Raw genomic sequence first — 27900 nt, 5'->3', positions numbered from 1 at the left:
CCAGGGCCTCCTGAAGGTGGCGGTGGAGAACGCCCGCGTGCAGGACAAGCAGATCCAGGCGGAGAAAAGGGAGCTGAAGATGGAGCTGGACCGCGAACGAGAGATGAGAGAGAGCCTGGAGCGCCAGCTGACCTCAGAACTGCAGAGCAGAGGTCTCGCTTGCTCTTGCTGGCTGGCTGGCTGGCTGGCTGGCTGGCTGGCTGGCTGGCTGGCTGGCTGGCTGGCTGGCTGGCTAGCTGGCTGGCTGGCTGGCTGGCTGGCTGGCTGGCTGGCTGGCTGGCTGGCTGGCTGGCTGGCTGGCTGGCTGGCTGGCTGGCTCGCTGGCTCTCTCAGGTGGCGTGTCGGCAGCCGCTCCCAAACGGCTTCTCCTTCTGCTCTGCCCGCAGTGTCCTTCCAGAAACGTCTGAAGAAGGAGAAGAAGGCCAAGAGGAAGCTGCAGGAGGCACTGGAGTTTGAGTCCAAGCGGAGACGGCAGCCGGGGGGTGAGGACGCCAGGGAACTCTCGCCCGAGCCCGACGGTACTGACACGGATGGCGTGAGAAGCCATTCGCACAGTTTCTTTTCAGTCTCGGTTCACGCGTGCCCTCCAAAACCCGGGCTCTCATCCTCAAAACCAAAGAATACATTTGCCGTCCGTGGTTGCGTGTCGTGCAGATGCCGCCTCCCTTTGACCGGCAGGACCGACCCGACGGGAACCCCCGAGACAAGGTTGGCAAAACCAAACGCGTGTGTGCCGCCGTCCGTCCCGCCTGCCTGCCTGCCTGACGTTGACAAGCATTGTTGTGGGTGAGTGGCGTGAGCGAGCCAGCCAGCGAAATCCACACAGGTGTGGGACGGACGGGCAAGCCTCGTTCCCACTGGGAAATCTAGTCGGGTGGACCTCCTCCCAAGACGTAGTTGTTCAAAGGTCAACCATCGGTCCGAGAAAATGCCTCCCTCCCTCTCTCCCAGAGGCCTTTTCCTGGCGGCAGCGGGCCGAGTCGAGCGGACGCCGAGTCGAGCGGACGCCGAGTCGAGCGGACGCCGAGTCGAGCGGATGCCGAGTCGAGCGCAAAGCGGGCTCAAGTAGCACTTGCTCTCGCTAACGTGCTAAGCGTGGCCATAGCGGCAGTTGCAACCCGCACGCTCCAGCCTTCCCGCTCTTCATTAAGGAGTGGAGAGAAAAATGCTGAATCCAAAGAAATCCAAAGCGAGGACAGGGAGCTTTTATGGGAAAGCTTGCGTCAGGAGGAGGAGGACGAGGAGGAGGAGGTGCGCCTGCGAGCGAGCGAGCGAGCGAGGCAAAGGAGGCCAGCGGGAGGAAGGCTTGAAAAATGGCACCTTGTCGCCACCAACGGCCGTCCACACGCCTCGGGTTCTCTGCTGCCTTTTACGACGGGCAGAAAACGGGTCAGGCTTAGAATAACCAAACACGCGGGACGTGAGTGATGGGATGGGAAGGGAAGGGTTCCTGGGCTAGGAGGGCTCCTTAGCAGCAAAGGGCAGCAGATGAAGAGCACAAAGACGAGTAGCAAAACAGAGAAGGTTGTCACTCGGAGCTCGGCCCCCCCAAACGGAAACACTTTGCAACGTTGGCAGAAAACAATGACAGCGAGAGAGGGGGCGAGAACGATGACTCGGCTCTGCTCCTTTCTCGGGCCGAGAGCGAAGAAGTACCACGGCTGGCGCTCGCCTCCGTTCTTTTGACTCGCACGACTCCGCAGCTTCATTTTACAAGCGGAAAAGGTGTCGGCGTCGACGCCTGCATCATGCGTGTTAGCTCCAGGCCGTCTGCCGACCGATTGGTCCGTCTGTCCGGCCGGTTCCGGAATCGCTTCCTGTCGTTTGATGCGCTAACCGGAGTCACGTGATTGTTTTGTTTTGTCTTCCGGTCAGAATCTCGGGCTTTCCTGAAGACCACCGTCACGTTCTAGATGCGTGATATCAGCCCAAGGCCACGGCATCCTCCTCAACAAATCTTTGTCTCGGACGGATGGACGGACGGACGGACGGACGGACGGATGTCGGGCGGGGCGGGGCGGGGCGGGGCGGGGCGGAGCGCAGCAAAACGTGACCTTGTTTTCTGTGCGCATGCTGGCGCAAGTGGCGGATTTGGAACAACGGGAGCCCACCTCATGGGCTGGCCCGCTCCGATTGCACGGGAGTCAAGCCAACGCCACAAAGAGACTCTTGAACAAAAGAACCTTCTTTGTCTTGTGTCTCACTTCATTCCTTTTCTGTGGTTTGACTCCTCCAGTTTTGTTTGGAGTGTTTTTGTGTGGGAAAAAAAGCAACGTTTTTCTCGCCCGTTCTTTGTGAATTGGAGAAGAACGGCAGGCTGGCACGAATTGGTCGCCCTTGCCTTTCCTCAGCCAGCGATGGGTGTCTCCTCCTTCCTCGCTTATAGTCGATGCCCCCCTAAAGGAGAGCTGAGCGCGCGACGGACGGACGGACGGACGGACAAAGCGCCGTATGAGAAGGGACGGACGAGAGATGATGGAGAGGGGACGGCGTGGAGGACGTGAGTAACCACAACCGACAAACACTTCAAGGTAACGGGGGCCATGGCCAGGCCTGAACCACTTCCAAAAATGAACCAAAAATCAAATCGCCATTGGTTTTTTTCCCCCTCAATATTGTGATTGCCGTGTCAAGGTCCTAATTCCATGTTTTTTGGGGTGTTTTCTTTTTTCTCAATACAAGCACAGCAATAAATAAAGCCCGATTACAATTCATACAATACGTCCGCGTTTTGGCTGTATAGCTTCGACACAAATGGATTGAAGGACCGTCTATTTATCCACCTTGTTCACAAAATTGTACCAGACCAGCGAAGGTCATCAATCAGATGACATCAATGATGCAAAAAAAAGTCGCTTCAATTTTGTAGTCTTTGTGAATGAAAGCTTTCTTAAGCACTCAACTTAGACACGCGGAGTCCCGAGAGAGAGAGAGAGAGAGAAGCAGTGAGAATGATTTTTTCGTTCTTTCTCCCAATTGCAGCCGTCACGATGTGAAAATCGCATTCGCTTTCGGCTTGTCGTTTTCCTTCTTGGGGAACGACCACTTGAGAGGGAGGGGGAGGTGTGACAACCATGCCCTCGGCCCCTCCTTCTCTCCCTCCTTGCCTCCCTCCCTCCCTTTCGCCTTCCGAAACGGGCTCCTTGTTCTTGGTGGCAGGCCCTGAAGCGCGTGCTAATGCTGGCTGGCCGGCCCGTGCAAAAGTGGCATGTGACACCTTTCTGCTCCAAATGCCTTGAGCACGTTAGCGTACGTATTTGCGCTCCCAGGTGCCACTGTAGCCACTGTAGCCTGAGCAGCATTTGCCAGCCAGTTGGATCATCTTGTCTACCACTCAACCTGTCTATCACGTCTTCTGGTCGCGCCCGCCTCAACTTTGGGCCTGCTAAATGGTCAAATGACATGGACACAGCGCCGCAATTCACTCTTTGGGGACATCTGCTTCCAATCGCATGCGGCCGGAAGCAAACACCACTAAGGTGTCGACCTGTTTCATTCCGACCTCCTCGAGCGAGTGAGCGAGCGAGCGAGCGAGGGCTAAACGCTAAGAGCGTGCACTGTTCTTCAAGTGAAAACTGCTCCAAGCGGCCAAGGCAGAACAGAAAGCCTTGAATGCCAAATGGATGCACGTCGCCAAGTGACGTGATATTTCAGCGGGACAACCGAGATTAGCGTTGGCTCGTGAGTCAACGAGTCGTTCATAAGAACAAATCTTTTCAGTGAACGGATCACTTCCTGAAGTTATTCGTTCTTTTTTCAGTTCATATGACTTCAACCAACATGCAATGACGTAACTTATCCCACACCGTAGGCGTCGGTAATGCGCATTGAAGCCGGTGCGACCTCGCCGCAAAACAAAACGACGAAGAAAAACGACGTAACTTCCCGTTCACGAACGAGCCAGTCAATTGCGTTGGCCCCAAACGAAACGGACTATTTTCCTTGCATTTTGCGTGGGGTGGGGGGCCAGCTTCACGCAGGTGCAAATGGCTGATGCGGTGACGGCGTCAAGTGCCGCCCGCCAGCCAGCCAGCCGGCCGGCCGGCCGGCCAGCCAGCCAGCCAGCCAGCCAGCCCCCCCGCGTCTCGTTGCAGTTTGTCTGCGCTGCGCTCGCCTTAAACATGCCCTGGATTGACTCCCGGAGGAAGGCTTCGTTCGACGCCATATCCGAGGTGTGAAGACATTTTCAACTAGCTGTTGACGTCGTTTGATGAGAAAATTGCGAACTACTCAAGATGTGTTGTGTTTTTGTTTAGCTTTATCACGTTTTGACACGATCGTGAGCGGTGGATTAAGTTGGGCAAGTCTGAAGGCTCCACCACTTCAGGTAAGGCTCCACCACTTCAGGTCAGGCTCCACCACTTCAGGTAAGGCTCCACCACTTCAGGTAAGGCACGTGACATCGTCAGCTTGGTGAGCTTGGCATCGATTCTTGACGCAGAATCGTGGCTCTCGCGAGCGGCGATAACGTGACATTGTAATGTCCCCGGATCATTCTTGTTGAACTCTGCTTCCCTCCAGGGGTACAACGTTGACATTACAACACCTTAGCGTTGTGTCTAATTCCATTTTTGCTAATGTTGCACTCCGTGTTGAAGAGGTTCAAAAACTTTTGAAAGTATACTTAGGCAACTGGCAACAAAGTTGAGCCATTGAATCTGACTGGAGCCCCCCCCATCGCCAACCACAGTGAATTGTTCGATCTAGAAAACTTTATTGAACAACAGAAACGGCACAGCAGCAAGCACGTAAAACTGGGAAATGCACACGCATTGCACATCATCTTAAATAGACACACACACACACACATCCAGCATGAGCAGTCAGATGTTTTTGTTGTAGCAAAAGTGAGGCCCCCCCACCCCCAAAGATCCTCACGAGCCCCCCGCAAAAAAGAGATCCTCACAGCTCCGTCTTGGTCCCAGACGGAGACTCCCGGGACCGAATCCCCCGCGCGTCCGGGTCCGCCGTCTTTGCTTTCTTCTCCCTTTTTTTCTTGCTATCAACTCCTTCACTCTTCTTGTTGTGTTGTGCGATGGCCGCCCGGTCTCCCTTCCTTTTGGGTGCCCACTCCTCCTTCAAGCAGGCTGGGCAAAGAACATTTAGTGCTCAGCGTTGCCGTCATTGCGCGCGCGCGCAAGTGCGTGCGTGCGTGCGTGCGTGCGTGCGTGAGTCACCCGTGTCCTGTCCTTTGAGCACGTGCTTTTCGCACAGATATGTGGTCAAGTCTTCTTCCTGGCTGCCTCTGTACCAGTCTTCGATCACGTCCTCGTATTGCTCCACCAGCACGTCACACTGACACAGATGCAGGTTGTGCTCACGGCATGGAATTGAGCCCGCCCGGCGCCTGCCCGGCGCCCGCCCGGCACCCGCCCACATTTACCCGCTTCTTGAGGTCCGACACCTCCGCCGACGTCTCGTTCCACAGCTCGTACGGGATGTCCATGACCACGTTGACGCCTTTATTGACCAGGCCGTGCAGCGTGGAGAAGGTCTCGGACATGCCCTGCGACGGACAACGGACAAAGTCTTCGGGATGGAGCAAAGGAGCTCGGGCGCGGCTCGACTCACCTTGGCAAAGCGGTTGCTGCCGCTTCTCTCCTTGTGCAGGTTGTACTCCAAGAGCCGCTGACACACGTTCTCCACCACCTCGATGAAGCGCAGGTCACTGAAGAGGGAGGGACGGAGGGACGGACGGACGGACGTGCTTTTGAGGCACGCTCGAGAAAAGTAGTGAGCGCCAGCTAGCGTACTTACGACTTGACGTATTTGATGGGCGGAGCTCCCCTGCTGTCAATGAAACGGTAGTTGCGGTCGATGACTTCCTTGGTCTTTCCTGTTTCGTCAAAGGCGGACTTCATCTCGATGCTGACAAACTTGCACACTGAAAAGAAACATCGATAATATCCATGACTCGGAAAAGCATCGTGACAGACGGCAGTTGCTTTTCTTCCATCAATGTCTGGTGAATTGGTTTCTTTTCAATGCATCAATTGAGGACGATACTGATACGTACTGATTACCATCATGACTGTATGATATGACCAAATGATCACCTGCTGTTTCCGGGTATTTGAAGTGCATTGTGGGTGGTTGGTGATCGCTTACCTTCACAATTGTCCGGAAGGTGCACCCACTCGTCGTCGCCGTCGTGCTTCGCCGCCGTCCCGGCCGCAGTGACGCTCACCAAAAGCCAAAAACGAGCCGCTAAAGTCATTCCGCCCGCCAGCCTTTGTTGGACTCGCTCGTTTGGTCCTTTGAGAAGTTTAGGAAAGGGATTTATTTGATACTGCTTTCGATGGCTCATCTCAACTGAGAGCACTTCCGCTCTCGGCTCGGCTCGCCTCGGCTCGGCTCTTCACCCACCAATCAGAGAGAAAGAAGTGGCACCGGCCCGACCAATCAGGAGGCAGTATACACCGGCAGAGGCGCAGTACTGCTTGACGCAGCTCCGGTCAGTCGTGGTGCTAGTTTCTCTTTCTTTTCATGGTCCACAGGAGGGCGCTGCCCGCCCCTTCAACGACGGGTTTGGAAGGTAACATACCCAAGTCAATGCTATATGTATATGTATATGTATTTTACTCTGACACACACACGCACTCCGCGTTTTTTTTGGTATGGAATAGCGAGAGCGTTTTTCCAAACTATGAGCTACAAGAAAAGAATCAAGAAGTGGAGGCTCATTGCAGATACTAAATTAGAGGCTGGTCACTGTAGAACCAAAACGGACCTGTCAGAATCAGAATGGTGCCGCCAGGCACTGTAGTCGTTGAGGAGAGAGAGAGAGAGAGAGAGAGAGAAAAAAAACAAGCAAGGCTAACTATTCACAGAATCATGGTGGCAAACTCTTATCCCTTCTATATTTGAGGATGATGTGAGGTTATGTGAAAAGAACACACAACACAACTCGTTGTTTGTTTGACTGTGCACAAAAGGATTCACAAATAGAAATGGTGATCTGTGCACTTGCTACGGTTCCGAGACATTCGAGATGAAAATGTGCAAAGCAGCAAGCCGATATTTCTTTGATTACTTCTGCACGGCAAATGAAGGCGCTATGCCAATGCAAATTGTCAACGGGATTATCTGTACCCACGATTGGACAGTGTTGCATCTGTGACTTGAAATGCCATGTATGCTTGTTTTCTTTTTAAGCACAAAATGATCCTCAACTTTGGGCTTTCTTTGTTTGCCACACATTCTTGTCTTGTCTCGCACACATGAGTCGCAACATGGCGAGACATCCCTGATCTAAAATGAGACGTATCAAATAGTACGAGTTAACCATTGTCAAGCATGCTCCGCTCCGCTCCGCTTCGGTTCGCCGCGGGAGACAATGCCAAAAGAAGAGCCGGCTGGCGGCGGATGAGTGTGCGTCTCATCGCAAAAGCTGACACTGAGTCGGCGGAGGGGAGCTGGAAAGATGAGAGTCGGCCGACCGGTTCCTATTCAGTAGCGCGGCCCACGCAGGAGCTTTTGTCCCTTGGCAATAGGAGCATCACGCGGAGGCCGGCAGAAAGAGCTGCCGACGGTGGCGCGAGGTGCCGGCCGGCCGGCGTCAGCCTCGCTCGCTCGGGCACTCTGCCAACAAAGCCCTTTGAATCGCTGAAGGTGGCGCATCAGCCCACCGGGCCGCACGCCCCCCCACCCGCCGTCCATTAGCTACAAAGAGATGCGTCCAAACGGACTTTGTTGATCATCACAATCTTTTTCTCGCTCCGTACACACAATTCAATAGAATCCAAATGTGTCACATCTCGTCCCCAGCCGTGTTACTACGAGTCTCTTGTCTTGGTTTTTGTCGGTGTGCCCTCCCCTCCCCTCCCCTCCCCTCCCCTCCTGTGTGGCCATGATGAGTTTGATTCTTCTCACCTGCCCCTTGTTACCTGTCGTGTATATAAGTCCTGTCCGCCCCGCACTCACGCCCCGTCGGGTCATTGTGTGTGTTGTTGTCTGAATGTCTTCATGATTTATTGTTGCACATCTTTGTCGGTCAGTCCTGTTGTTGGTTTTGTTCGTTAAGTCATGTCAGTTTGCCGCGTCTATTAGTTTGTCGCGCTGCTCCGTCCCTTCCGTGACAAAATGAGTTGGACCCTTTTTGTCACACAACATCCATTTTGCTCCATAAGACAGAGCGCTCGCTCGTAAGCTAATAGTTGTTGTCGTACGACTGTTGTATGATTCCTGCGCATTTGTGTTCAGCCCGTGCCTCATGGCTAGTCAGTGTTAGCTTTTTAGCTAGCACATTCAAGGGCTAAGCTGTGAAGGTTTTCATGTATTTGTACATAACAAAATACAAAAGCAAGCACCTTTGTAATGATGCCTTTATTCAGGAATTAACAACGTGCGCCGGCTTCTGCAAAAAAAAAAACAAAAAAAAACCATACATTCATTCACGGGGAAAAAAATCCCCTCCCGCTGTCAAAGCTGAAAATCTGCGTGGAGGGTGAAGAGGGCGACCTGTCCTGTGTGTGTGTGTGTGTGTGTGTGTGTGTGCCGTGTGTGTGCCGTGTGTGTGCCGTGTGTGTGCCGTGTGTGTGCCGTGCCGTGCCGTGCCGTGCCTGCCGTGAGTGTGTGTGCGAGAGCTATTCTGTTGGACAACAATTGTTTGACACCTGAAGTGCCACTTAAAATGCCGCACTTCGGAATCATTTGTAGTATGCCTCCTGTATACACGCGCACACACACACACACTTTGTGGTTATTAGTGTCCCCTGTGAGTTTGTCCTTGTTTTTCCTGTTGTAGGAACATAAATCATGTAGTGGTATTGTCTGTGTGTGTGTGCGCGTGTTGTGTGCATGACAGTGGCCACACACGTATTTGTGTGAATAAATCATGACGAAACCTCTCTGTCAAGAGACACTGCTGTCTAAATGTGTGTTTGCGTGCGTGCGCGTGTGTGTGTGTGACTGGAGGAGATAAGTCTTGTCTCGAAAGGCTGATGAGCCCCACTCACTCACTCACTCACTCACTCACTCACTCACTCACTCACTCACTCACTCACTCACTCACTCACTCACTCACTCACTCACACGCACACACGCCTCAGGGAGTCAGCCTGCCATTATTGATATTGGCCCATCCGAATGATTTATCTGAACTTGCGTTCAAAGGAGCTTCTACGGTGATCAATACTTGTCAATAATTGTGTTCAGAATTCATTGGTTTTGGGGAATTCTATGGTTTTTAAGAGGTGTGATGTTGGCCCGCCGGTCCTTATGGTGATTGTCAAGGTGCGATCGATTGATCGTCAAACCATATCGTTGCGATGGGGCGGAAACACAGTGTGCGTGTGTGTGCGCGCACGCGCGTGTCTTGTAATGCCATTGATCAAACATGCCTAATAAGTCGGTGCGCCCGTGCTGCTGGACTGGTAAAAGCATTGAAACAAGGGAAATGTTTTGCATGAGTCGCCCAAAAACGAAAATATAATAAAAAGACAAAAAGTCTCTGGTGGCGGTGGCTGCGCGTGCGTGCGTCCATCCAGCGGCTGCGCGTGCGTCAGCACCGTCACTTCCTGTCCAAGTCCAACACGGTGGATTTATTGAGCAGCTCCAAGTGGGACAAAGTCAAGGAAGAACTGAATCTTGGAGGCAAAGAAGCAAAAGACAAACCAGACGAGGCCTCTTATTGTTGTTGTTATTATTATTGTGATGATTAGCGTCATTATTACTGGCATAAGTGGGGTAGAAGGTGGTTCCTTGGCAAGAGGCTTGAGGGCATCCTTTGTCCTTCTCCTTTTGTCTCTTGGGGCTACGTTCAAAGTGGTCCAGGTACTGGCGGCCGCCAAAGTGCTTAAAGGGAAAACGGCCCCGTCCTGGTCGTTACGGTGGATACGGCGCACCTTCCTAAAAAAGCTCTCGGCTCGGGCCATGGGTGTTGGTTGGAGGGAGGGAGGGAGGGAGGGAGGGAGGGAGGGAGGGAGGGAGGAAGGGACGCGCCGCGCCGCCGTTTAGCAAAGGGAAACATGAGCGAGCCGGCCAAACCAAGAGAAGATGATTGAGCGAGCACGTGCACGGTTAGCAAGTCGGTGAGCCGCTCGCTTGCTCTTGCGCTGGCTTTAGAAAACATGGCCGCCTTCCTTTTGAGACGCGCCGGCCTTTCGTGCCCATTTCGAGTCTTCCGTGCCCGCCAAACAAAGTCAAGCGACCTCGCGAGCGTCGGGGAAACATGCACGCTCCGCGGAGCTCCAACGCGGGACGTCTGGACTTTTTCGGGACTACCCGAGACGGACGACAAACGCACAAGCCGGGGCAAAACGACGGCTTCTCGCAAAGGCCCGAGCGACGCAAACGCGGCGACCGTTTGGCCTTCAGAGAAAACAAAAGAAAAGCGCAAATTGCGTGGAGTCGCTCAGTCTTGCGTGATCGCTTGGATCGGCTATCGTCAAAGTACGCAGAGAAAGGCGTCGGCAAAACACCAGCCGCAGGCAGACGAGGGAAAAATCAGCGCGCTGCGAGCGTGTCTGAGGCGTGCGCGGCGGGCGCCTCGCTCAACATGGCGCTGATCACTGCCAAACGGGAAGCGGGCACTCGCAAATCCAGCCTCGGCCGTCAGAGCGGAAAAGAAACAAAAGGCCCGTCCGTCCCGCTTCTAGAGCTGCGTGCTGACCGAGTCCTCCGCGACCTCGCGGCCGTCCTCCGCGACGTCGTCGCAGGGTCCCACCCAGCCGCCCATCATCATCAGCCCTCCGCTGCCACCCCCGTCGCCCGCCGCCTCCACTCCGCCGCCGCCGCCGCCGCCACCTTGGAAAATGTCCTCGCTGGAGTCCAAAAGACGCGAGCTGGACTCGGACATGTTGGACGCGCAGTGCAGCGACTGGCAGGGACAAGGCGGAGGCGGGGGCAGCGTCAGGAGCACGTCGCGTGCGTTTGTTCGGCCCACCCGGTTCAGAAGGGTCTCGTTCACGCGCTCCGGGCCCGAGTCGGAGCGGCCCCCCCGCGGGAGGAGCAGCCCGTCGGAGATGGTGTAGGAGGGCGGCGAGCGCAGGGGCAGCGAGCGCAGGGGCAGGGCCGAGCGCTTGGAGCGGGAGAAGAGCACCGAGAGGCGTTTGAAGGAGTCCGTCTTGGCCGCTACTGGCAGACGCTGCAGCCGGCTCTTGGTGCGAGCCAGCGAGGTGGAGAGCGAGGACGAGAACCACGGCGACGCTAGGGTGCCGGAAGGCGGGAGCGCCGCGGTCTTCAGCCCGTTGCTCTTGGGTTTCTCTTCCCCCTCCTCCGCCGGGCCTTCCTCCCCCCCCTCCCCCACCCGGCTCATCCCGGAAATGGAGCGTACCAAGGCGGAGACGCCGAGCGCGGGCGCCGGCCGGCAATCGTCCTCCTCCTCCAGCGGCACGGTGAAGCTGACGCCCTTTGCCCTCCGGTCGCCCGGCTCGCTGTCGTCCTCCGAGGCCACGTCGCCGCCGCCGCCGCCGCCGCCGTCGTCTCGTGCCATGTCGCTGGAGGAGGAGTAGTGTCGGCGAGGAGGTCGCCGGTTGCCCAGGAGATCCAGGACCTCGTAACGGAAACTGGAGATGTCCTGCTTGAGCTCCTGGAAACAAAGGCAATGTTGAATGATGAAGAGCCTGCAGTCGCGTTCGATGCATCCTCAGCAGTTTGCACACAGGCCTTTGCGCAGTGAAGACAACTCGGCTTTCAAAGGTTAAAAACGGAGCAGGAGCGGGAGCAGGAGCAGGCGGAGGGGGTCAGCAGCAGGAGGAGGTTCCCAGCACAGTGTGCTTTCCAAACTGTCCTGACTTCTCTCCGCCAAAGATGACGGGAACCCAAGAAGCGGCCGGCCGGCCGCTCGCTAAGCCAAAGATCCGTCGAGAAAAATTCCCCGTGCGGTCGGATCAGGATGATGGATCCACCAGAATGACGGATAAATACGGCCGCCCGGGTCCACCCACCTTGAAGTTCTCCTCCGTCAGGCCCTCGTCCGTCTTGGCGCTGCGGATCATGGCAGCCACGTATCTCTTCACCAGGTTTCGGATCACCTCCTGTTGAAAAGGGCGCTTTACCTTGGGCCGAGATTGAATACAAAGCCCGTCCGGGCGGCCGCGAGAATCCGTCGGCGTCAGATACCCCAAACCAGCGTTTGCCGTCGGTCCTCTTTGTGGAAACCCGGCTTACACACCTGGTAATGCTGGTTCTGTATCAGACTGTCGGCGTGACGCTCCTACGGAGAGGGAGAGAGGGTGGGGCGGGTGGTGGGGTGGGGTGGGGTGGGGTGGGGTGGGGGGACAAGTCCCAATAATCAGGCACTGACATTTTCAGTTTGAGCCCAGGCGGTTCTGGCATGCACCGACGGATTGAATTTAGAAACACGGTCGGAGCTCTTAACTTATGTGGGCTGCTCGTCTTACGTAACTCAGCAAGTGCGTCAGTGTGTGCGTGCGTGCGTGCGTGCGTGCGTGCGTGCGTGCGTGTGCGTGTCAGCGAGCGGAGGTCTCCTCCTTAGCGACACGCTCAGCCTCGGGTCCACTCACCGTGAACTCTCGCAGGTTCTCGCACTTGTGCGGGTCATCCCCCGGCGGCCGGCCTCGGCCGCACAGCTTGTTGTGGAGCCACATGAGCAGGTACCAGACGGACTTGGGGCTGGGAACGATGTTGAACGGGGGCGGCAGCGTTCCTCCTTCGTCAAAGTAGCTCATCCACAGCTTTGTGCGAGCAAACTTCCACTCAATGTCAGCGTGGTCCTGATGGGCCGGGGGGCAAGCGGCAGGCATCAGGCAGGCGGGCGAGGTCAAAAAGGGGCGGCGGCGGCGGCGGCACTCACGGCGATGAGCTGGTACGAGTTGTTCATCATGGCGATGAGCATGTTGAGGAGAACCACCAGCGAGATCACGTTGTACGTCCCAAACATGGTGGCGCCCACAAACTCAGTGAACTCGTGGCGGGCTTTCACGTTGGTGACGTAGAGGTTGAGCAGACCGAATATTGACCAGAAGAGCGACTGCAGAGTCTCAAAGAGCCTGGAGGCGGACATGGAGAACAAGCTGCCAATGCCAGCTCACCGCTCACGTGGTGCTTTGCTTTGCCAAAGCGCAAAGCCCGACCGGCCCCATCTGGACCGCGTACGCTGCTCTGGAAAAGCCAGCGCTCCCTCCGAAATGTAGGACTGAGCCGGAGCCGGAGAAAGAGTTGCGCTCTTTCGTCGAAACTTTGATGAAGCGGCCAGCGAAGCTGATTTAGTACGTATTTGCGCCGCATCAAATATTCAGCGGCGACATCCATTCCGTGCCGACCTGCTCGGACTAAATGAGGAGGGGAGGCGACAGAGCATCCTTACTGCAAAGCGAGAACGACACCACGTGACCACTCGGCGTTTACTCAGTTACCGAGCGCCCCCCCTCCTGGCGGCGCCAACGGTCATCTGTCAGTCATGGCGGAGATGTTCCCGAGCCAGTTGTTTTGCCGCCTCCACACGCGCCTCGCGCAGACGCCTCGCCTGGCACGCCGGTGTCAAACACGCCGACGCATTGATGCGGCGTGATGGACAGATGAGGCGCGGGCGGAGGGGGGGCAGTCGCCAGCGCAACGTTCTCTCGCTTTTGCACACCAAACCATCCAAAGCCAAAGCAGGCCGTCGCGGGAACGGCCACTTACGTGGAGAAGGCGTTGTTCTGACGCTCGCAGCGGATGCCCTTGCAGTTGTTGGGCTCTTCCGAGGCCGTGGTCTCGTAGTAGAAGTAGAGCTGGTTCAGGCCGTTGGCGAAGGCGAGCAGCACCTGTGCGGGGGGGGGGGGGGGGAATCACCAAATTGCCTGCTCAGCGCCCTTTGCACGCCACTGCCCAAAGACGCCGAGTGTCAACCGGGATCATTTTCGGCACGTGACGCAGCCTTGGCCAGAACGGTGTCACTACCGGGCATTACCAGGCAGTAGATGAAGAGGAACTTGAGGATGTCCAGCAGCATCCTGCCCAGGGAGATCTGCAGGGGCCCGAGGTGCGAGTTGGCGGTGAAGAGCGAGATGAGTCGCAGCGAGCTGAAGATGTTGGCGATGGCGAACAGAGCCTCTGCGATGAGCGTCGGGTGCCACATCTCCCACTCCTCCCGGGGCCGAGATGAGTTGTACTGGCCGAGAGAGAAGAGTCAAGCGCACGGAAGGAAACGCCAGACCGGGTGGACGTACGCATTTTGTGGAAAGGCTGTGCGCGGGTGTGAGGGAGGGAGGGAGGGAGGGAGGGAGGGAGGGAGGGAGGGAGGGAGGGAGGGAGGGAGGGAGGGAGGGAGGGAGGGAGGGAGGGAGGGAGGGAGGGGAGGCGGGCGGGCGGGCGGGCGGGCGGGCGGGCCGGCCGGCCGGCCGGCCAGCGGGCTGTCCGTCAGCAGCTCACAGATGCCGCAGATGGCTCGGCGTCTGGTGAGCGAGCACGCTCTCGTTTGCTGGCGGACGTTCTCAAAGCACCTTGACGACGCCCGCCCGACGCTCGGCATTACCTTGACGTAGGCCACGATCTTCAGTGAGATGGTGGCCAGGTAGAGGGAGTTCATGGCAAAGTCCATCAGGTTCCACCAGTCGTGGATGTACTCTGTGAAGCCTCCGTCCCACATCTCTTTGATCTCTGCCCAGATGAATCCTAAAGTGCGCGCGCGCACACACACACGCAGACGGTTTCTTGACATTTTGAACTAAGGTCGCTGGGTTAGGCTTAGCGTACCCAGCACCCACGGCAGAATCATCCACTCCACCACGGTGGGCGGCGGGCCCTGCATGTGCAGGTTGGTGCGGGCGATGTGCTGCGAGGCCAGCAGGAGCAGGAAGAGGAAGGTCAGGTAGGACGCCGTGTGACAGATGAACTTGATGAAGGGCTTCTTGATGAAGCGCCCCAGCGCGCCTTTGGGAGCCAACAGGTAGATCTGCGCCAGGCAGGGAAGGAAGGAAGGAAGGAAAGAAAGAAAGAAAGAAAGAAAGAAAGAAAGAAAGAAAGAAAGAAAGAAAGAAAGAAAGAAAGAAAGAAAGAAAGAAAGAGCCGGGAGACGTGGGCGAGAAGACGTGGGCGAGAAGACGTGGGCGAGGAGACGGGGGCGCCCCGCTCCTACGCCCGCAAAGCGCCCCGCCTTCGCCGCCGCCGCCGCGTACCAACGAGAAGACGGGAAATAGGAGTCCGATGATGAAGCAGGTGACCAGCTTGACCGCCCAGTGGCGCCGCCTCCAGCCCGGGAAGCCGTCGTACCACAGTGTCGCCAACAGCTGCTGGCAGTTGGGTTGCGCCACAAACTGCCGAGACAGACGGACCGGTCACAGACGGGCGAGCGGGCGGACGCACGCACGCACGCACGCACGCAAAGACGTTCCTCGGAGACGTCGTGTGAACCAAGAGTTGCTTCCGCAATACAAAGACACGCGGGAGAAAGAAGTGTTTGCAAAACAGAACCGAGGCAACAAAGGAAAGCTTTCCGTGCCAGAAGGCAAGATGGCAAGAGGGCCATCCCCAGAGCGTTTGGCCTCTTTGGGCCGCCGTACCTCCTTTTGGTGGTATTTGATGGCCAGCTTGAGCTTAGCCAGGTCGTGGCACTGTCGGGGGTCCAGCTCCTCGCTCTGGTCGCTGTCCCGGTGGTTCAAGATGGTCTCCAGCTCTCTGGAACTCCTGGCCTGGTCCAGAAGGTCTTTGGCAAAACGCTTGCACTGTTGCGACAGCTCCTCGTACTCCTGGCGGAACTCGTTCTCCACCTGCCCGGCCGGCCGGGGAGGCAGGAAGCTCAACTTGGCACAATTGAATTTTGCCAGCAATTGGCTACAAGACAAGGCGGACCTTGCTGAGTTCCTTAAGTTCCCAGCCCAGTCGGAAGGCGGTCAGGATGGGGTCCTCGCTGGACAGCGCAATGAGCGACGGCGACGCCAAGGCCTTGTAGATGTTGAGTCGAGAGCGCGAGTGCCGCAGGCTGTCCACCTGCGGACCAGACGGGACGCGTGGATGCCGTGCGTGGCCTGGCAACTTTGGCAATTTTGGAACGCTGCGCCGCTCGCGACTCGGGGCACCTCCGAACTGGAGACGCACTCCACGCAGTCGCATCGGATCTGGTGCGGCCTGGGAATGGTCACCTACCAGGAGGGCGGGAGAGGAGACGCGCGCCGGTCAAAGGGGTGCCCGCCGCCGCTCGGCCCAAAGGGATGCCCGCCGCCGCTCGGCCCAAAGGGATGCCCGCCGCCGCTCGGCCCAAAGGGATGCCCGCCGCCGCTCGGCCTTACCTTCCTCTGCACCAGCAGCTTGATGATCTCGTAGTTGTTGGTGTGCGCGGCCAACATGATGGGAGTGATGTCGGGGGTGAACTCCGAAAACTGGCTGTCCATCATCAGCGAGGGAACCTGCCCGGAACACGCCAAACTTGTTGTTTGTGCCATTTTGTGTTTTTTGTCCTCTCGGCATCGGCTCAGCGGGCACCTGTTTCTCGCCGCTGGGCCGGCGGTGAGACAGCAGCAGCTCCACGGCGCCCACCACCTCCTTGCGGATGGCGTAGAGCAGGGCATCGCCGGTGTGGATGCCGTGGTCCAGGAGCAGCTCCATGATCTCCAGGTTCTCGTTCTCGATGGCGATGAGCAGCGCGCTGCGGCCCAGTGGGTCCAGACAGTTGACGTCCATGTTGTAGTAGACTTCGGCCTCACGGAGCGCGTGTTTGACGCCGGCGTAGTCGCCCTTCTCCACCGCCGTCAGGTAGGCGCGTTCCTCTGCCGACAGCTCCACCTCGGCCCGCACGATCTGCAGCGGGATGCGGTCGCGGTACGGCGAGTACGTCGCCTTGAGGGAAGACAAACTGCATCAGCTTGCTGGCCGGCTGGCTGGCTGGCTGGCTGGCTGGCTGGCTGGCTGGCTGGCCGGCCGGCCGGCTGGCTGGTTGGCCGGCCGGCCGGCCGGCCGGCTGGCTAGCTGGCCGGTCCTCACCTTCTTGTAGTAGAGCTGAGTCATGGGATTCATTTGGACGATCTGGCGGGGAGACAAGACACCGAACCGGTGACTCCCCACACACGCTCGGCGACGTCGGTGCCAGCGAGTCCCTCGTGCTGTCCGTGCAATAAAAGCAAGAAGCTCCAAAAGTCATTTGGCTTCTCTAGCTTGGAACAAGTCGGGCAACTCGAGTAGGTCACGCGCCTGTCGTGGACGCCTTCCCGTCTCGTGCCGGACGCCGCAAACGTGCGCGTTGGCTCCAGAGGAGTAGAACACGGATCGGCACCCGAGGCTTTACGTGGCTGCGCAAGGGCGTGTCGCTTGCCCAGCGTTTGTGCAGAAGCGGGCTGGTGCGCGTGAGGCTTTTGGCTTTGTTTTTTGCAACTTGCACCTGTTGAGATGTGACACATTTTTTGAGCTGGCCTCGCCCTCTGGACCGCTCATCTGCCTGGCTGGCCCCTCTGGACCGCACATCTATCTGCCTGGCTGACCCCTCTGGACCGCTCATCTATCTGCCTGGCTGGGCCCTCCGGACCGCTCATATGCCTGGCTGGGCCCTCTGGGCCGGACATGTGCCTGGGCTCCGAAGACCTCTCGCGGTGTGTCTGTCCCCCGCTTGACGAGCAAAAGCTACACCTGAGCCCCCCCCACCGCTCGCTTCCCCTAAGCTCGCCCTCCCTCCCTCCCTCCCTCCCCGTAGCTCGGCACCAAAGCGGCAGTCGCTCAAAGGCTCTTTGCTTCCAACCTACGCCATTCGCACCTCCAAATAGCGCTCGCTTGACAAGTCAGTCGGCCAAGTGTCCCGTCTGTCCTCTGTCCCGCCCGAGATGACAAATGGCAAGTGAATAAATAAAAACAATGACGTCCTCTACTTGTGACCTTTGCTTGAGGCTAACAAACAAACATCTTTAGCAGATGAAAAGGGCTGAGGGAAAGCGAGTCAATCCAGAAAGTGTGTTACCCGATGATGCAACCTTTTTGTTGCGTAACGCTCTAAATTTAGAAGCGCAAGGCATTTGGGGAGACGGACGGGGCCGCCGACGCCAGTGAAGCTAGCGCAACCCCAGCCGCTACCAACACTCTGCTTTGGGGGGGCTTCCTCTTTGCCGAGTTGACTGAGTGTGCTCGGATCTCGACCCAGAGGGCGCAGGTCGGATCCATGGATCTCGACCCAGAGGGCGCAGGTCGGATCCATGGATCTCGACCCAGAGGGCGCAGGTCGGATCCATGGATCTCGACCCAGAGGGCGCAGGTCGGATCCATGGATCTCGACCCAGAGGGCGCAGGTCGGATCCATGGATCTCGACCCAGAGGGCGCAGGTCGGATCCATGGATCTCGACCCAGAGGGCGCAGGTCGGATCCATGGATCTCGACCCAGAGGGCGCAGGTCGGATCCATGGATCTCGACCCAGAGGGCGCAGGTCGGATCCATGGATCTCGACCCAGAGGGCGCAGGTCGGATCCATGGATCTCGACCCAGAGGGCGCAGGTCGGATCCATGGATCTCGACCCAGAGGGCGCAGGTCGGATCCATGGATCTCGACCCAGAGGGCGCAGGTCGGATCCATGGCAAGACACGGAACCCCGAGGCGCTCCTGACCATCAGTAGCGCCGCAAAGCGAGCGGTGACCCGTTGACCGGGGCATTTTTGACCTTCCTGCCTCCTTCCCCGAATGTGACTGGCAGGTGTCAGCCGTGCTCTCCCACCTTTACCGTTAGCACGTCGTCATCTTTGTCCCTCTTCCCCTCCTCACTTCACTTTCACTTTACCTCCCCGTCGTCACTCTGCCTCTGAGGCCACTTGCAGGTATTGTGCAAGTGCTGAGGCTGCCGTTCCGTCATGCTACCGCCTCTTGAGTCAACCAACTTTCCTTCCTTCCTTCCTTGCTTCCTCCCTCCCTCCCTCCTTCCCACCTTCCTTCCTTCCCTCTCTTTGCACACAATTGATGGCAACCTTTTATCAGCCAAAGCTTTGCTCTCTCCCTATCAGCTTTTTTGCCTTTTCAACACAATTGGAGCTGCTTTTCCCTTCAACTCGCTGCCGCTCTTGTTCTTTTGCTGTGGAGGCTGCAGAATCGTCTTCTCAATTCCTCCTTATGCTAGCGGGTGGGCTTCAAGCGTGGGATATTGATTTGCCTCCTCTGGCCTAAATGAAACGTCACGGTGCAGCTCACTGCGATGGACGACAAGAACGACCAAAGAGCGCATCGCGTTTCGCCTCCTAACCCCGAATGGCAGCCGCTTCCCTTCGTGACGCTCCTACGCGAGCGGAAGCGAGACTCTACGTTGGTCTCCGTGGCGACGCCTTAACACTTTGCCCGCTTGAGCGTCGAAACCCCTCATAGTGGCTCCGCGGCTCTTCGGGCCCCGTTGTCCGAGTCTGCTCCCCCCCCCGAGCGCGAGGTCACGGCTCCAAACGCCAGCGCTCAATGGATTGACGGACAGATGGTTGGAGGAAATGGATGGACGGACGGACGGACGGACGGACGGACGGACGGGCGGATGGATGGATGGATGGACGGACATCCCCGCCCCTTGAGCGCATGGCGCACCTCCATTTAGCAACCGTTAGCAGCCGCCCGTGTCTGACAAGACTCGATTGCTATTTCACTCGGACAGAGTGGACACATGAAGCTGGACTACGAGCTACGACGGGCAATTGATTCCACAAGCACCGCTGGCGTCAAGAACGTGGACTTCTCGCGGTGACGTCCGCAGACATCCAAACGTGTCCTTCGCTAGATCGCAAAGTGGCCAAAACCTTGCATCTGGGATTGGCCCGAGGCTCAAAAGGACGAGGAAATGAAACATGAAAGAAGCCTTAATGGAGGAAGTGGAGTCGAATAAGCCTCGCTCATTACTTGCCGGACGTACGCTGACATGTTCAAGTGAAACGTGACATCAAACTGGAACCCGGTCGTCAGTGGAGCCGCCGAGAGGGGTCGAGGACCGAGTAGGACCAAGTAGCTTGACGCTCACGCCGGCGTGAGCAAACCATGAAGGAGCCAAGGTTGCCAAGGTTGCCAAAATTGCCAAGATTGCAATCTCCGTGCCGAGTCCCAACACGGGCGGGCCCGAGGCCGCCGCTGGGCCGGATGCCGTCTCGCCACTCGTGGGGCTTTGCCTCATCAACTTAACGAGCGCTGCCTGTTCCTCAAAGCTGACCTCTTACTTCACACACGGCGTTTGCACTCGGAAAAGAAGGCTCTGCCCCCCCCCCCCCAGCAACATCTAGCGTACAAAGTTGCAATAGAACCGAGCAAAATCTAGCGCTGAAGCCTTCCGACTTCACAGGCCGATGATGAAATGAGTTTGAGATTTTTTCTTTTGTCCTTGGCGCCCTTGAGGCGGACACTCTCATTGATCCCTCTTGAGGAAATGGCAGCACGCCAGCGTCGTAAAGGATGATATGCGGCAAGCGCCCCCTGGGGGTCGCACGTTATGTTAACGACGCACAGCCCGCCGCTTTGTGCGGACTTTGAAAGCTTTGCAAAAGCAACACTTTGAATTTTGCCGTTTTGGAAATGGTTCCCTCATGCTCCTTTCTCTTCTGAGACACGATCCAATTGGGGTCTGCACTCCCACTTTCACGGACTTGCTCAAAGGTTGTTTGGCAAAATCTGCCGTCGCTTCGGCCGTGATGTGATCGCAGGTTTGGGTCTTAACAAGGCTGTACTTTATTTTATTCTAGTCTTTACTTCATCGAGTCAACTCAAGTTTATTTGTATAGCCCTAAATCACAAACAGTCTCAAAGGGCTTCACATAGACAAAAATTGACAATTATTCTCAAAATGTCTGTTCACTGCAAAATTTGACTTTGATCGTCCTCGCATGGCCAGCGTGACATCACTGATAGAGCGGCATCGCTTGATTACAGAAGTCCATTAGCTGCGGGACCGACGAACCGTCGCAGAAGCCAAACGCCCCCCCCCCCCCATAAAACTCTCCATGAAAAGACTAATCGTTTCTAAGCAGTATTGGCCAAAAGTCATATTTTTGAGGCGGTGAAAGTGACAGCGCGTTTATTGGCGTCGCAAGCGGGTCCGGAATCTTTGGGTCGTGACGCAAGTACGCCGCGGTCCCACTCGAAGGCCTAACGACACTTGCGGCCGTCCTCATGGCCACCATATTTTCTGCTTCAAAATCAAATTAGCTAATGCTTCCCGACAGCGATGCGGAAGGGGAGCAAAAGTGGAGTGAGGAGGCGGCAGGCGACGGCGCGATTAAACCAGCTTAACCTCTATCTGAACCCGTTTACCATCAGCCACGGGGCGATGCGGACCGCGTGCAGCCGCCTTCAGCCACGGTGGACTGAAAGACAGGCAGACAGACAGGCAGGCAGACAGACCGACAGACAGACAGACAGACAGAAAGAAAGAAAGAAAGAAAGACAGAAAGAAAGAAAGAAAGCCAGCATGTGCAGGTGACGCGTGCACGGTCGCATGGCGGCTGCCAAAGTAACGGATGAGGGAATTGGCTTCGACCCGGGAGAAACCGTGAGCGTTTGCAAGAAGAGATGGAAGGAGGGTTCGTCAAAACCAAAAAGGAAGGAGGCCGCCTGCACGCCGCAAAAAGTGCCGCCCAGGGAAACGGCGCAAACCCACCCTCAGCCAGCTGCCAAATCGCAAAAGGCGGAAAGAGGAAAGGAGGCCGGAGGGAGCCCTCAACCCGCGCAGGTCACTCAGCAAAAAAGCACATTTGAGACTTTCTGCCGAGCTGCGCTCGCCCGCCTTTCCAAGAAGGCGCTCTCAAAATAAGAAGGAAAACATAGCAATGCGTCGCGTCGCGTCGCGTCGCATCGCATCGCATCGCATCGCATCACAGCAGGCTCCCAAAGCAGGAAGCAGCCATTTCCCGTCCATTCCTTCCGTTCGGGCCCGTCCACGCACTATCTACCATGTACATCAACAAGGGTCCGGATCATTACGACCGACGTAAACCTTTTGGAGTGAAGCCAAGTAAGCGCTATCTGATGCTGTATATCAATACTGCTGACACGAGCATTTTGGAACGGTGATCCAGCAATATTTGTCGAGGCTGATCGCTTTTCCAAAACGGAGGCCTTGATCCTTTTCGACGAAGCCACTGAATGTGAACAAGACCGTAAAGACCGCGTCTTCCTTTTGGAACGAGCCATTTCGCGGCTGGGGCACTGCGCATGCGTGTTAAGAGCAGGTGGAGAAGAATATTTTATTTGGAAGGGGGGGGCTGACTAAGTGTTTCACGTGCAGCCAAGACGCTGGTTCTGCAGCGCCATCCATCATCTGCGTGTGCCTGCCCCCCTCGTGCACAAGCGCTGACGCGCGCGCGGATGTCGACTGCAGTGGCCGCGCCGCGCACCAGCTTGCTCCACCGCCATCTCGCGCGCAAAACCCGCCAAGACCCACACAAACTCCGCAGCGCCCCTTGCATGGAGTGGGGCGTGGAGTAGCCACCCCCCGAGCGCCCGCCTGCCTGCTCGAGCGCCCACTCGCCTACCTCTGCGCTGAAGCCTACACTTTCTCATCACACGCGCGAGCCCCGTTGCTTTTGGGAAAGCGTTAGCATGCATCGGGCTACTTGCGTCCCCGTCCGCTTGACATACGCGGACCATAAATTGGTCAGGTTCGAGGGGGAGGAAAGTTGTCTTACCTGTTGGCGAGAGGCATGTAAATATCCTCCAAATGAGTCCCTTCTGGTACCTTGCGCCTGACGTGCGTCGCTTCGCTTCCTTCCCCAGAGTGTCTCTGTCTGTCCGTACGTCTCTCCTTCCCGCGGGAGCTCCTAACGCACGCACGCACGCACACACACGCGCGCGCACACACACACACACACTCACACACACCGCCGCCCCGCTCCTCCCCCACGCCCCTTTCCTCTTGCTTTCCGCGGGATCAACTCGTCCTGGCCGCGCCGCCTGGACGGGGACGGAGCGGTTCTCGGTGCTGGGGACTCGGCCGCAGCCGCGTCTGTCGCTCGGCGCGTGCCATCCTTTCTGTGCGTTGGGGCAGGGGAAGCGTCGGTGCGCGCATGCGTGTGTCGGGAAGCGGCGTGCAGCAGCTACAGGTGATGACGGCCCATTCCCGCTATTCCAAAGAGAACGTCTGTGCTGCTGCTGCTGCTGCCGCTGCCGCTGCCGCCGCTGCCGCCGCCGCTGCTGCTGCCGCTACTGCGCCTGGTAGCGATGCTGCTGCTGCTGCTGCTGCTGCTGCTGCTGCTGCTGCTGCTGCTGCTGCTGCTGCTGCTGCTGCTGGTGGTGGTGGTGGTGGTGGTGGTGGTGGTGGTGGTGGTGGTGCTGCTGCTGCTGCTGCTGCTGCTGCTGGTGGTGGTGGTGGTGGTGCTGATGCTGCGGGCAAGATCACGCAACCAGTGTGTTGCATACGTACCGCCCCCTCCTCGCATTTCTTCAAAAGACGCACGCACGCGCACGCACACACATCGCAGGGCCGGCCCTGAACAAGGTAGTCGTCAGTTGGTGGAGAGAGCGCCAAATAATAATCATCCATCCATCCATCCATCCATCCATCCATCCATCGATCCATCCATCCATCCATCCATCCATCCATCCATCCATCCATCCATCCATCCATCCATCCATCCATCCATCCATCCATCCATCCATCCATCCATCCATCCATCCATCCATCCATCCATCCATCCGCTTGTACCGCTTTTATCATAGACCAAATTTCTGATGATCGCGATTGAAAGGTGAACAAATAAATGTGTACGTTTTATGATTTCACTATGACTGAAGTTCTAAATCGTGAGTTAGCGCGGTACCCGGGCCGTCATGTCCACACCTGGACACGGCGGTGCATTGGGTCCTCTTGCTCTGCACAAAATGGGATTTAAGAAGCGCTCCTCGAGCGTGGACGTGTTGTGTTCCGGCGCCGTACTGGAAACACCACCATTTGCACTTTCGTGCAATGTGTTTCTTTCATTCGATAGCTGCAGCTATGGCCTTGACCTTTGATTCACGCTCTCACGTTCAGCCTATTTAGTCAGGTTCAGAAATGTATGAACATTTAGTTCATTTGTTGAAATATACATCTCCATTTATGTTTGAAAATGAGTAAGAGTGTCAATCATTTTCTTGCAGCTGCCGAAACCACTGGCTCCTGATTGGTTAGTTTTGGTCAGGTGACGGGGAATACGGAAGTGTCGGTTGTTACGGCGAGTGAAGAAGAAGTACAGTGCTGTCGAAAAAGGAATCCGTCTCCCTCCTGCTCTTTCATTTTCTTTCAAGCGTGTTCCATCCACCACTAACGAAGCCTCACGTTGGACTTCTTTGTAGCCATGTTTACGAGCTCTCACGGCGGGAAGAGAAGTGCGACTGCACCGGCGTCTCGAGCGCGACCGATGCCGGACGTGTTGTGTTCGCAGTGTTTTGATTGTTCCCCCCCCCCCCCCCCCCCCACTCTATATGATACTGTTTGGGCACAATTGGATTCACCAGATCGGTGCTATTGCCGCGCCGGCGCTCGTAGGGTGGATGGGGAAATGTGGTCGATTTGAGGCAACGCACTAGCGCTTTTATCCACATGGCGCCGCCATAATCAACAAAAAGTGAAACATGGCCTGTGGGCTTTGAAAAGCACCCGGCGGCGACGACGACGTCGTCTGCGCTTACTGGTTGTTTTATGATTTGATTCCGATGCCGCTGGAAGGTCCAGAGCTCTGCCACGACTATGCACAACTGCATGCACGCTTACAAGGTTGACCACGTCAAAGCTCTGGACCAAAGCATTTTGTTTTGTGTTCCTCCAGACAGAGCTCCCAAACGACTGAGAATCAAATGGGAGGGAGGCAGGCGGGCAGGCAGGCAGGCGGGCAGGCAGGCAGGCGAGCGAGCGAGCGACCTCATTACGTCTGCAAGCCGACCGTGCAAATAAGCCTGGGGAACACCATCAACTCACATCTGTCTTCTCTTGTGAACCTTTCTTGCTGAAATGCAACAATGCGACTACAAATAGCGAGATGGCATTTTGTCCTAAGTGTGAGATGCAAGAGGTTGTGGACAGCATCTGGGAGAGGTTTGAGCCTGCGTGCAATTCAGTCCAAACAGGAGATGGCCATCCATCCGATAAGGAAATGGAGGCAAAGGGCGCGGCTCAGATCAACTCCACCGATACATAGGCTCCACCTCTCAGATAAAAGGCCATCCATCCAGTGGAGCGTGTCCTCGGGGCTTTTCCAGACGCACGACTCACTGGACCTTGCCTCAACAGAGGCACCGAAGCTCTGGAGGTTCAGGGTGCCTGGAGAGACGTGACAAGACAGGCGAGCGCCAAGCCGCGCTCACGTGAACACGCGTGACATCATGAAGGAGTCGGAGCAAAGCGGGGACAAGCGCGAGGAGGACATCCCTCCAGGCTGGCCACGAGCCTGGCCGCGAGCCTGGCCGCGAGCTTGGCCGCGAGCCTGGCCGCAAGCCTGGCCGCAAGCCTGGCCGCAAGCCTGGCCGCAAGCCTGGCCGCAAGCCTGGTCGCAAGCCCGGCCGCTCCGAGCCGCCGCTCGCCTCCGCCTGGACGCACTGGACTTCACCGACCTTTGGGATGAGGAAGACCTGCAAGTGGACGCAGCGAGCCACTCGGGCAGGGCATGGAGCGAGGAAGGCTCCTGTGGCGTCTTAGCGCCTCCTCCACCCCCACCTCCTCTGGAGGACTCCCCCGTTAAAAGCGCCACCCTGAAGCTCCACTGGCGGCCACTGCAGAGCGTGCCGCTGCTTCCCAGGAGGACTCGCTTCGGAACACGGAGCATCTGGAGCCTCCTGGAGCCGGTCCGACTGGATACAGCCCGACTGGCCTTCCTGTTTGAACGCAAGGGCAAGAGCTCGGCTCCTTTGGCCGCCGGACGAGGGGTAAGAAGAGTCCACGTCCGTCCGTGAGTATATCCACTTGAGCTTCAGCTTCTGCCTCGCAACCCAGAAACGTGTTTCGGTGCTGGGGCTGGCGAGGAGTAACAACATCAGCATTACCTTGAGCGGCCTGCCTCCGCAGCACCTCCTGCCGCCCGCCATTTTCAGCATGGACGGCAGCGTCCTGGACCGCGAGGACATTCGGGTACTGCCCCGCTCGTTCACTTCTCCGCTTCTTCTCGGCTCGGCTCGGCTCGGCTCGGCTCTACTCTACTCTGCTCTGCTCTGCTCTGCTCTGCTCTGCTCTGCTCTGCAGCGGCTTCAAACGCTGATCCCGACCGAGGAGGAGCTTCGTCTGATCAAGGAGGCCAAAGGCCGCCACGCCGACCTCTGCCTGGCCCCGGCCGACCTCTGCCTGCTGGCTCTGGGGGAGATCCCTCACCTGGGCTCCAGGCTTCAGCTGTGGGCCTTTGTGCTGGATTACGACTCCTTGGAGCAGGTGAGCGACCGGCGTTCCCGGCCTCGTCTCGGAGCTCTGGCGTGAACGGCCGGCCCACCCGCTTGTTAGGAGATCGCCAAGCCCCTCTTCTACCTGAAGCAGGCCATGGAGCAGCTGCTCGCCAGCCAGACCTTCAGACACGTTCTGGCGACGGTGTTAGCCGTGGGTAACGTTCTCAACGGATGCAAGGTGAGCGCTCGCCTTGCTTGCGGACAGGCGGCGACCTCCCTCGGCCCGTCAGCAGCTCTGCTCATCTGCTCGCCCTCGCGGCCCAGGCCCGGGGCTTCGAGTTGAGCTACTTGGGCAAGCTTTCTCAAGTGCGGGACACGCATTCCCGCCAACCTCTTCTGCACCACGTTTGCGCGCTCGTGCTGCAGCTCTACCCGCACTCCTCGGACCTCTACTCGGACCTGAGCGCGGTCAGCAAAGCCGGCAAGGTGCAGCGGCGTTCCCTCCCCGACCCATCGGGCCGTCCAAAGTTCGAACGGGTCGAGCGCTTCGCTTCTGCGTGTTTGCAGTGTGACTACTTGCTGGTCCGAGCCAACCTGGAGCACCTGGAAGCCCTGTCCGAGGGCTCGTGGGAGCAGATGACCACCCTTTTGGATCACCGTTCGGAGCTCCGCCGCCGGCTGCCAAATCTTCTGAAAGAGCGCGCCGACAGGACCGAGGTGCTGAGGGCTGTTCACCGTCGGGTGACCAACAGGTTGGTCGCTTGCTGGCGGCGACCCTATGAGAGACCTGCCTTCTAGCCAGCGCATTTGTGCAGGTTCCACTCCTTCCTCCTCTTCCTGGGCTACTCCAGAGCCATGGCGCGAGAAACCAGAGCGCAGGACTTCTGCAGAACCATCAGCAACTTCTCCCTGGAGTTTCGGGCCGCTCAGCAGACGCTCCTCCGCCAGAAAGAGCGTGCCGCCAGAAGCCCAAGGGCCAAAAGTCCGCCATCTCGCACCGAGGTACGTACGGCTACCAAAGCGGGGCTGCGGCGGCGGCTGCGGTCGGGGTTGCTGCGGCGGCGGCGGCTGCTGCGGCGGCTGCTGCTGCGGCGGCTGCTGCGGCGGCTGCTGCGGCTGCTGCGGCGGCGGCGGCGGCGGCGGCGGCGGCGGCGGCTGCGGTGGGCACGCAAAGCGGCGGCTGACAGGCTCCGTGCCGCTCCACCAGCAAAGCGAGCAACATTCTATGCTGGAGGAGGTGCTGAGAAGACCCGAGTCCGCCTCCGGGCCGGACAGGACTGTACCTCTGCGCCGCGGGAGGATCTCCAGCCTCCGAGGTGAGGCCGTGACGCTACACTTCAAGTCTGCTTTCCCCACCGACCAAACCAAATGGGTTTTTGCGTGCGAGCCAGGTCCGGTCTGGACGAGCTGCAAGCGCTAAGCCCGCCGCCGCCCATGAAGAGCGCCTGCGGTTTGGTACGAGCACAAAGTAGGAACGCCACGTCTGCATCGTTCTCATTTGTCCTCTTGCGCTTTGGGGAGGGCGCCACCGGTGACCCACTCCAGTCAAAGAACGTACGAGGGACACGCTGGCGTGGTCACGTGACCCATCGGCAGGAGAAGAAGCTCAAACAACGTCTTGAATCATCTTGTGTGCCGCCGACCGTTGGTCCGGCGTCCATTTTGGGGGAATGGCTCGGTTGGTCTCGTCAGCTCCGTTTGTTGGCGCTTCAATCCCGTTTTGAAATAAAATATGTCTGGCGA

General features: G+C 57.6%; 4 protein-coding genes across 16 annotated transcripts in view; 2 read left to right on the top strand and 2 right to left on the bottom strand.

Moving 5' to 3' along the window:
- LOC148403048 (dachshund homolog 2-like) overlaps window positions 1-7172 on the top strand; it is a 19645-nt gene extending 12473 nt beyond the window's left edge. For 3 of the 5 annotated variants that reach the window (XM_088396252.1, XM_088396235.1, XM_088396243.1), the window contains exons 9-12: window positions 5-152; window positions 387-518; window positions 655-786; window positions 1876-2719. In XM_088396252.1, the coding sequence (XP_088252378.1) occupies window positions 5-152; window positions 387-518; window positions 655-671 (297 nt within the window). In that variant the 3' untranslated portion in view covers window positions 672-786; window positions 1876-2719. Of the gene's footprint in view, window positions 1-4; window positions 153-386; window positions 519-654; window positions 787-1875; window positions 4173-4256 lie in introns of those variants that run through there. The other 2 variants (XM_088396220.1, XM_088396227.1) reach the window with 2 other exon arrangements.
- On the bottom strand, window positions 4695-6369 carry cnpy3 (canopy FGF signaling regulator 3). Its single transcript, XM_088396309.1, has 6 exons — window positions 6109-6369; window positions 5758-5884; window positions 5572-5668; window positions 5384-5506; window positions 5178-5295; window positions 4695-5087 (listed from the first exon to the last, which is right to left on the bottom strand). The coding sequence occupies exons 1-6, from the start codon at window positions 6305-6307 to the stop codon at window positions 4903-4905; spliced, it is 849 nt and encodes a 282-aa protein (XP_088252435.1). The 5' UTR covers window positions 6308-6369; the 3' UTR covers window positions 4695-4902.
- LOC148403046 (FH1/FH2 domain-containing protein 1) lies at window positions 6307-27900 on the top strand. 5 transcript variants are annotated; one of them, XM_088396173.1, is made up of 10 exons: window positions 6400-6535; window positions 23950-24038; window positions 24618-25710; window positions 25778-26206; window positions 26276-26395; window positions 26482-26643; window positions 26725-26909; window positions 26973-27159; window positions 27365-27473; window positions 27549-27900. In XM_088396173.1, exons 3-10 carry the CDS (start codon window positions 25171-25173, stop codon window positions 27575-27577), a joined length of 1761 nt encoding a protein of 586 aa, XP_088252299.1. In that variant the 5' UTR covers window positions 6400-6535; window positions 23950-24038; window positions 24618-25170; the 3' UTR covers window positions 27578-27900. The 5 variants fall into 5 exon arrangements, with proteins under 5 accessions (XP_088252310.1, XP_088252299.1, XP_088252336.1 ...); XM_088396210.1 differs by having other exon boundaries at window positions 23950-25710; window positions 25778-25912; window positions 26024-26206; XM_088396184.1 differs by lacking the exon at window positions 23950-24038 and having other exon boundaries at window positions 6307-6454.
- Window positions 8307-23148, bottom strand: LOC148403047 (short transient receptor potential channel 5-like). Of its 5 annotated transcripts, XM_088396059.1 has the most exons (18): window positions 22500-23148; window positions 17071-17257; window positions 16864-16982; window positions 16366-16719; window positions 16173-16289; window positions 15963-16025; window positions 15736-15873; window positions 15447-15653; window positions 15063-15200; window positions 14641-14839; window positions 14420-14559; window positions 13856-14056; window positions 13588-13709; window positions 12758-12953; window positions 12468-12677; window positions 12064-12157; window positions 11889-11978; window positions 8307-11530 (listed from the first exon to the last, which is right to left on the bottom strand). In XM_088396059.1, exons 3-18 carry the CDS (start codon window positions 16894-16896, stop codon window positions 10509-10511), a joined length of 3324 nt encoding a protein of 1107 aa, XP_088252185.1. In that variant the 5' UTR covers window positions 16897-16982; window positions 17071-17257; window positions 22500-23148; the 3' UTR covers window positions 8307-10508. The 5 variants fall into 5 exon arrangements, with proteins under 5 accessions (XP_088252185.1, XP_088252175.1, XP_088252168.1 ...); XM_088396049.1 differs by lacking the exon at window positions 17071-17257 and having other exon boundaries at window positions 16864-16905; XM_088396042.1 differs by lacking the exon at window positions 17071-17257 and having other exon boundaries at window positions 22500-23147.

This window comes from Syngnathus floridae, chromosome 1, assembly GCF_059516105.1.
Source record: "Syngnathus floridae isolate MCC-2025c chromosome 1, RoL_Sflo_1.0, whole genome shotgun sequence".
In the NCBI taxonomy this organism is placed as follows: domain Eukaryota; kingdom Metazoa; phylum Chordata; class Actinopteri; order Syngnathiformes; family Syngnathidae; genus Syngnathus; species Syngnathus floridae.
The sequence above is the reverse complement of the archived record's forward strand: the minus strand, read 5'-3'. Positions and strand labels throughout refer to the sequence as shown.

Bases quoted from the DNA above. Each gene is read 5' to 3' on its own strand.
- cnpy3 (XM_088396309.1), bottom strand. From the start codon at position 6,307: ATGAGCCATCGAAAGCAGTATCAAATAAATCCCTTTCCTAAACTTCTC. The intron at 5,885-6,108 runs GTAAGCGATCAC...GTTTCTTTTCAG, and splicing joins CCTTCCGGACAATTGTGAAG to TGTGCAAGTTTGTCAGCATC. The intron at 5,296-5,383 runs GTAAATGTGGGC...CATCTGTGTCAG, and splicing joins TGTCGGACCTCAAGAAGCGG to TGTGACGTGCTGGTGGAGCA.
- LOC148403046 (XM_088396184.1), top strand. From the start codon at position 25,171: ATGAAGGAGTCGGAGCAAAGCGGGGACAAGCGCGAGGAGGACATCCCT. The intron at 26,207-26,275 runs GTGAGCGACCGG...CCCGCTTGTTAG, and splicing joins ATTACGACTCCTTGGAGCAG to GAGATCGCCAAGCCCCTCTT. The intron at 26,910-26,972 runs GTTGGTCGCTTG...GCATTTGTGCAG, and splicing joins CACCGTCGGGTGACCAACAG to GTTCCACTCCTTCCTCCTCT.
- LOC148403047 (XM_088396024.1), bottom strand. From the start codon at position 17,374: ATGAGCGGTCCAGAGGGGTCAGCCAGGCAGATAGATGTGCGGTCCAGA. The intron at 13,710-13,855 runs GTAATGCCCGGT...CCCCCCGCACAG, and splicing joins TCCTCTTCATCTACTGCCTG to GTGCTGCTCGCCTTCGCCAA. The intron at 11,979-12,063 runs GTATCTGACGCC...CCTTTTCAACAG, and splicing joins ACGGCAAACGCTGGTTTGGG to GAGGTGATCCGAAACCTGGT.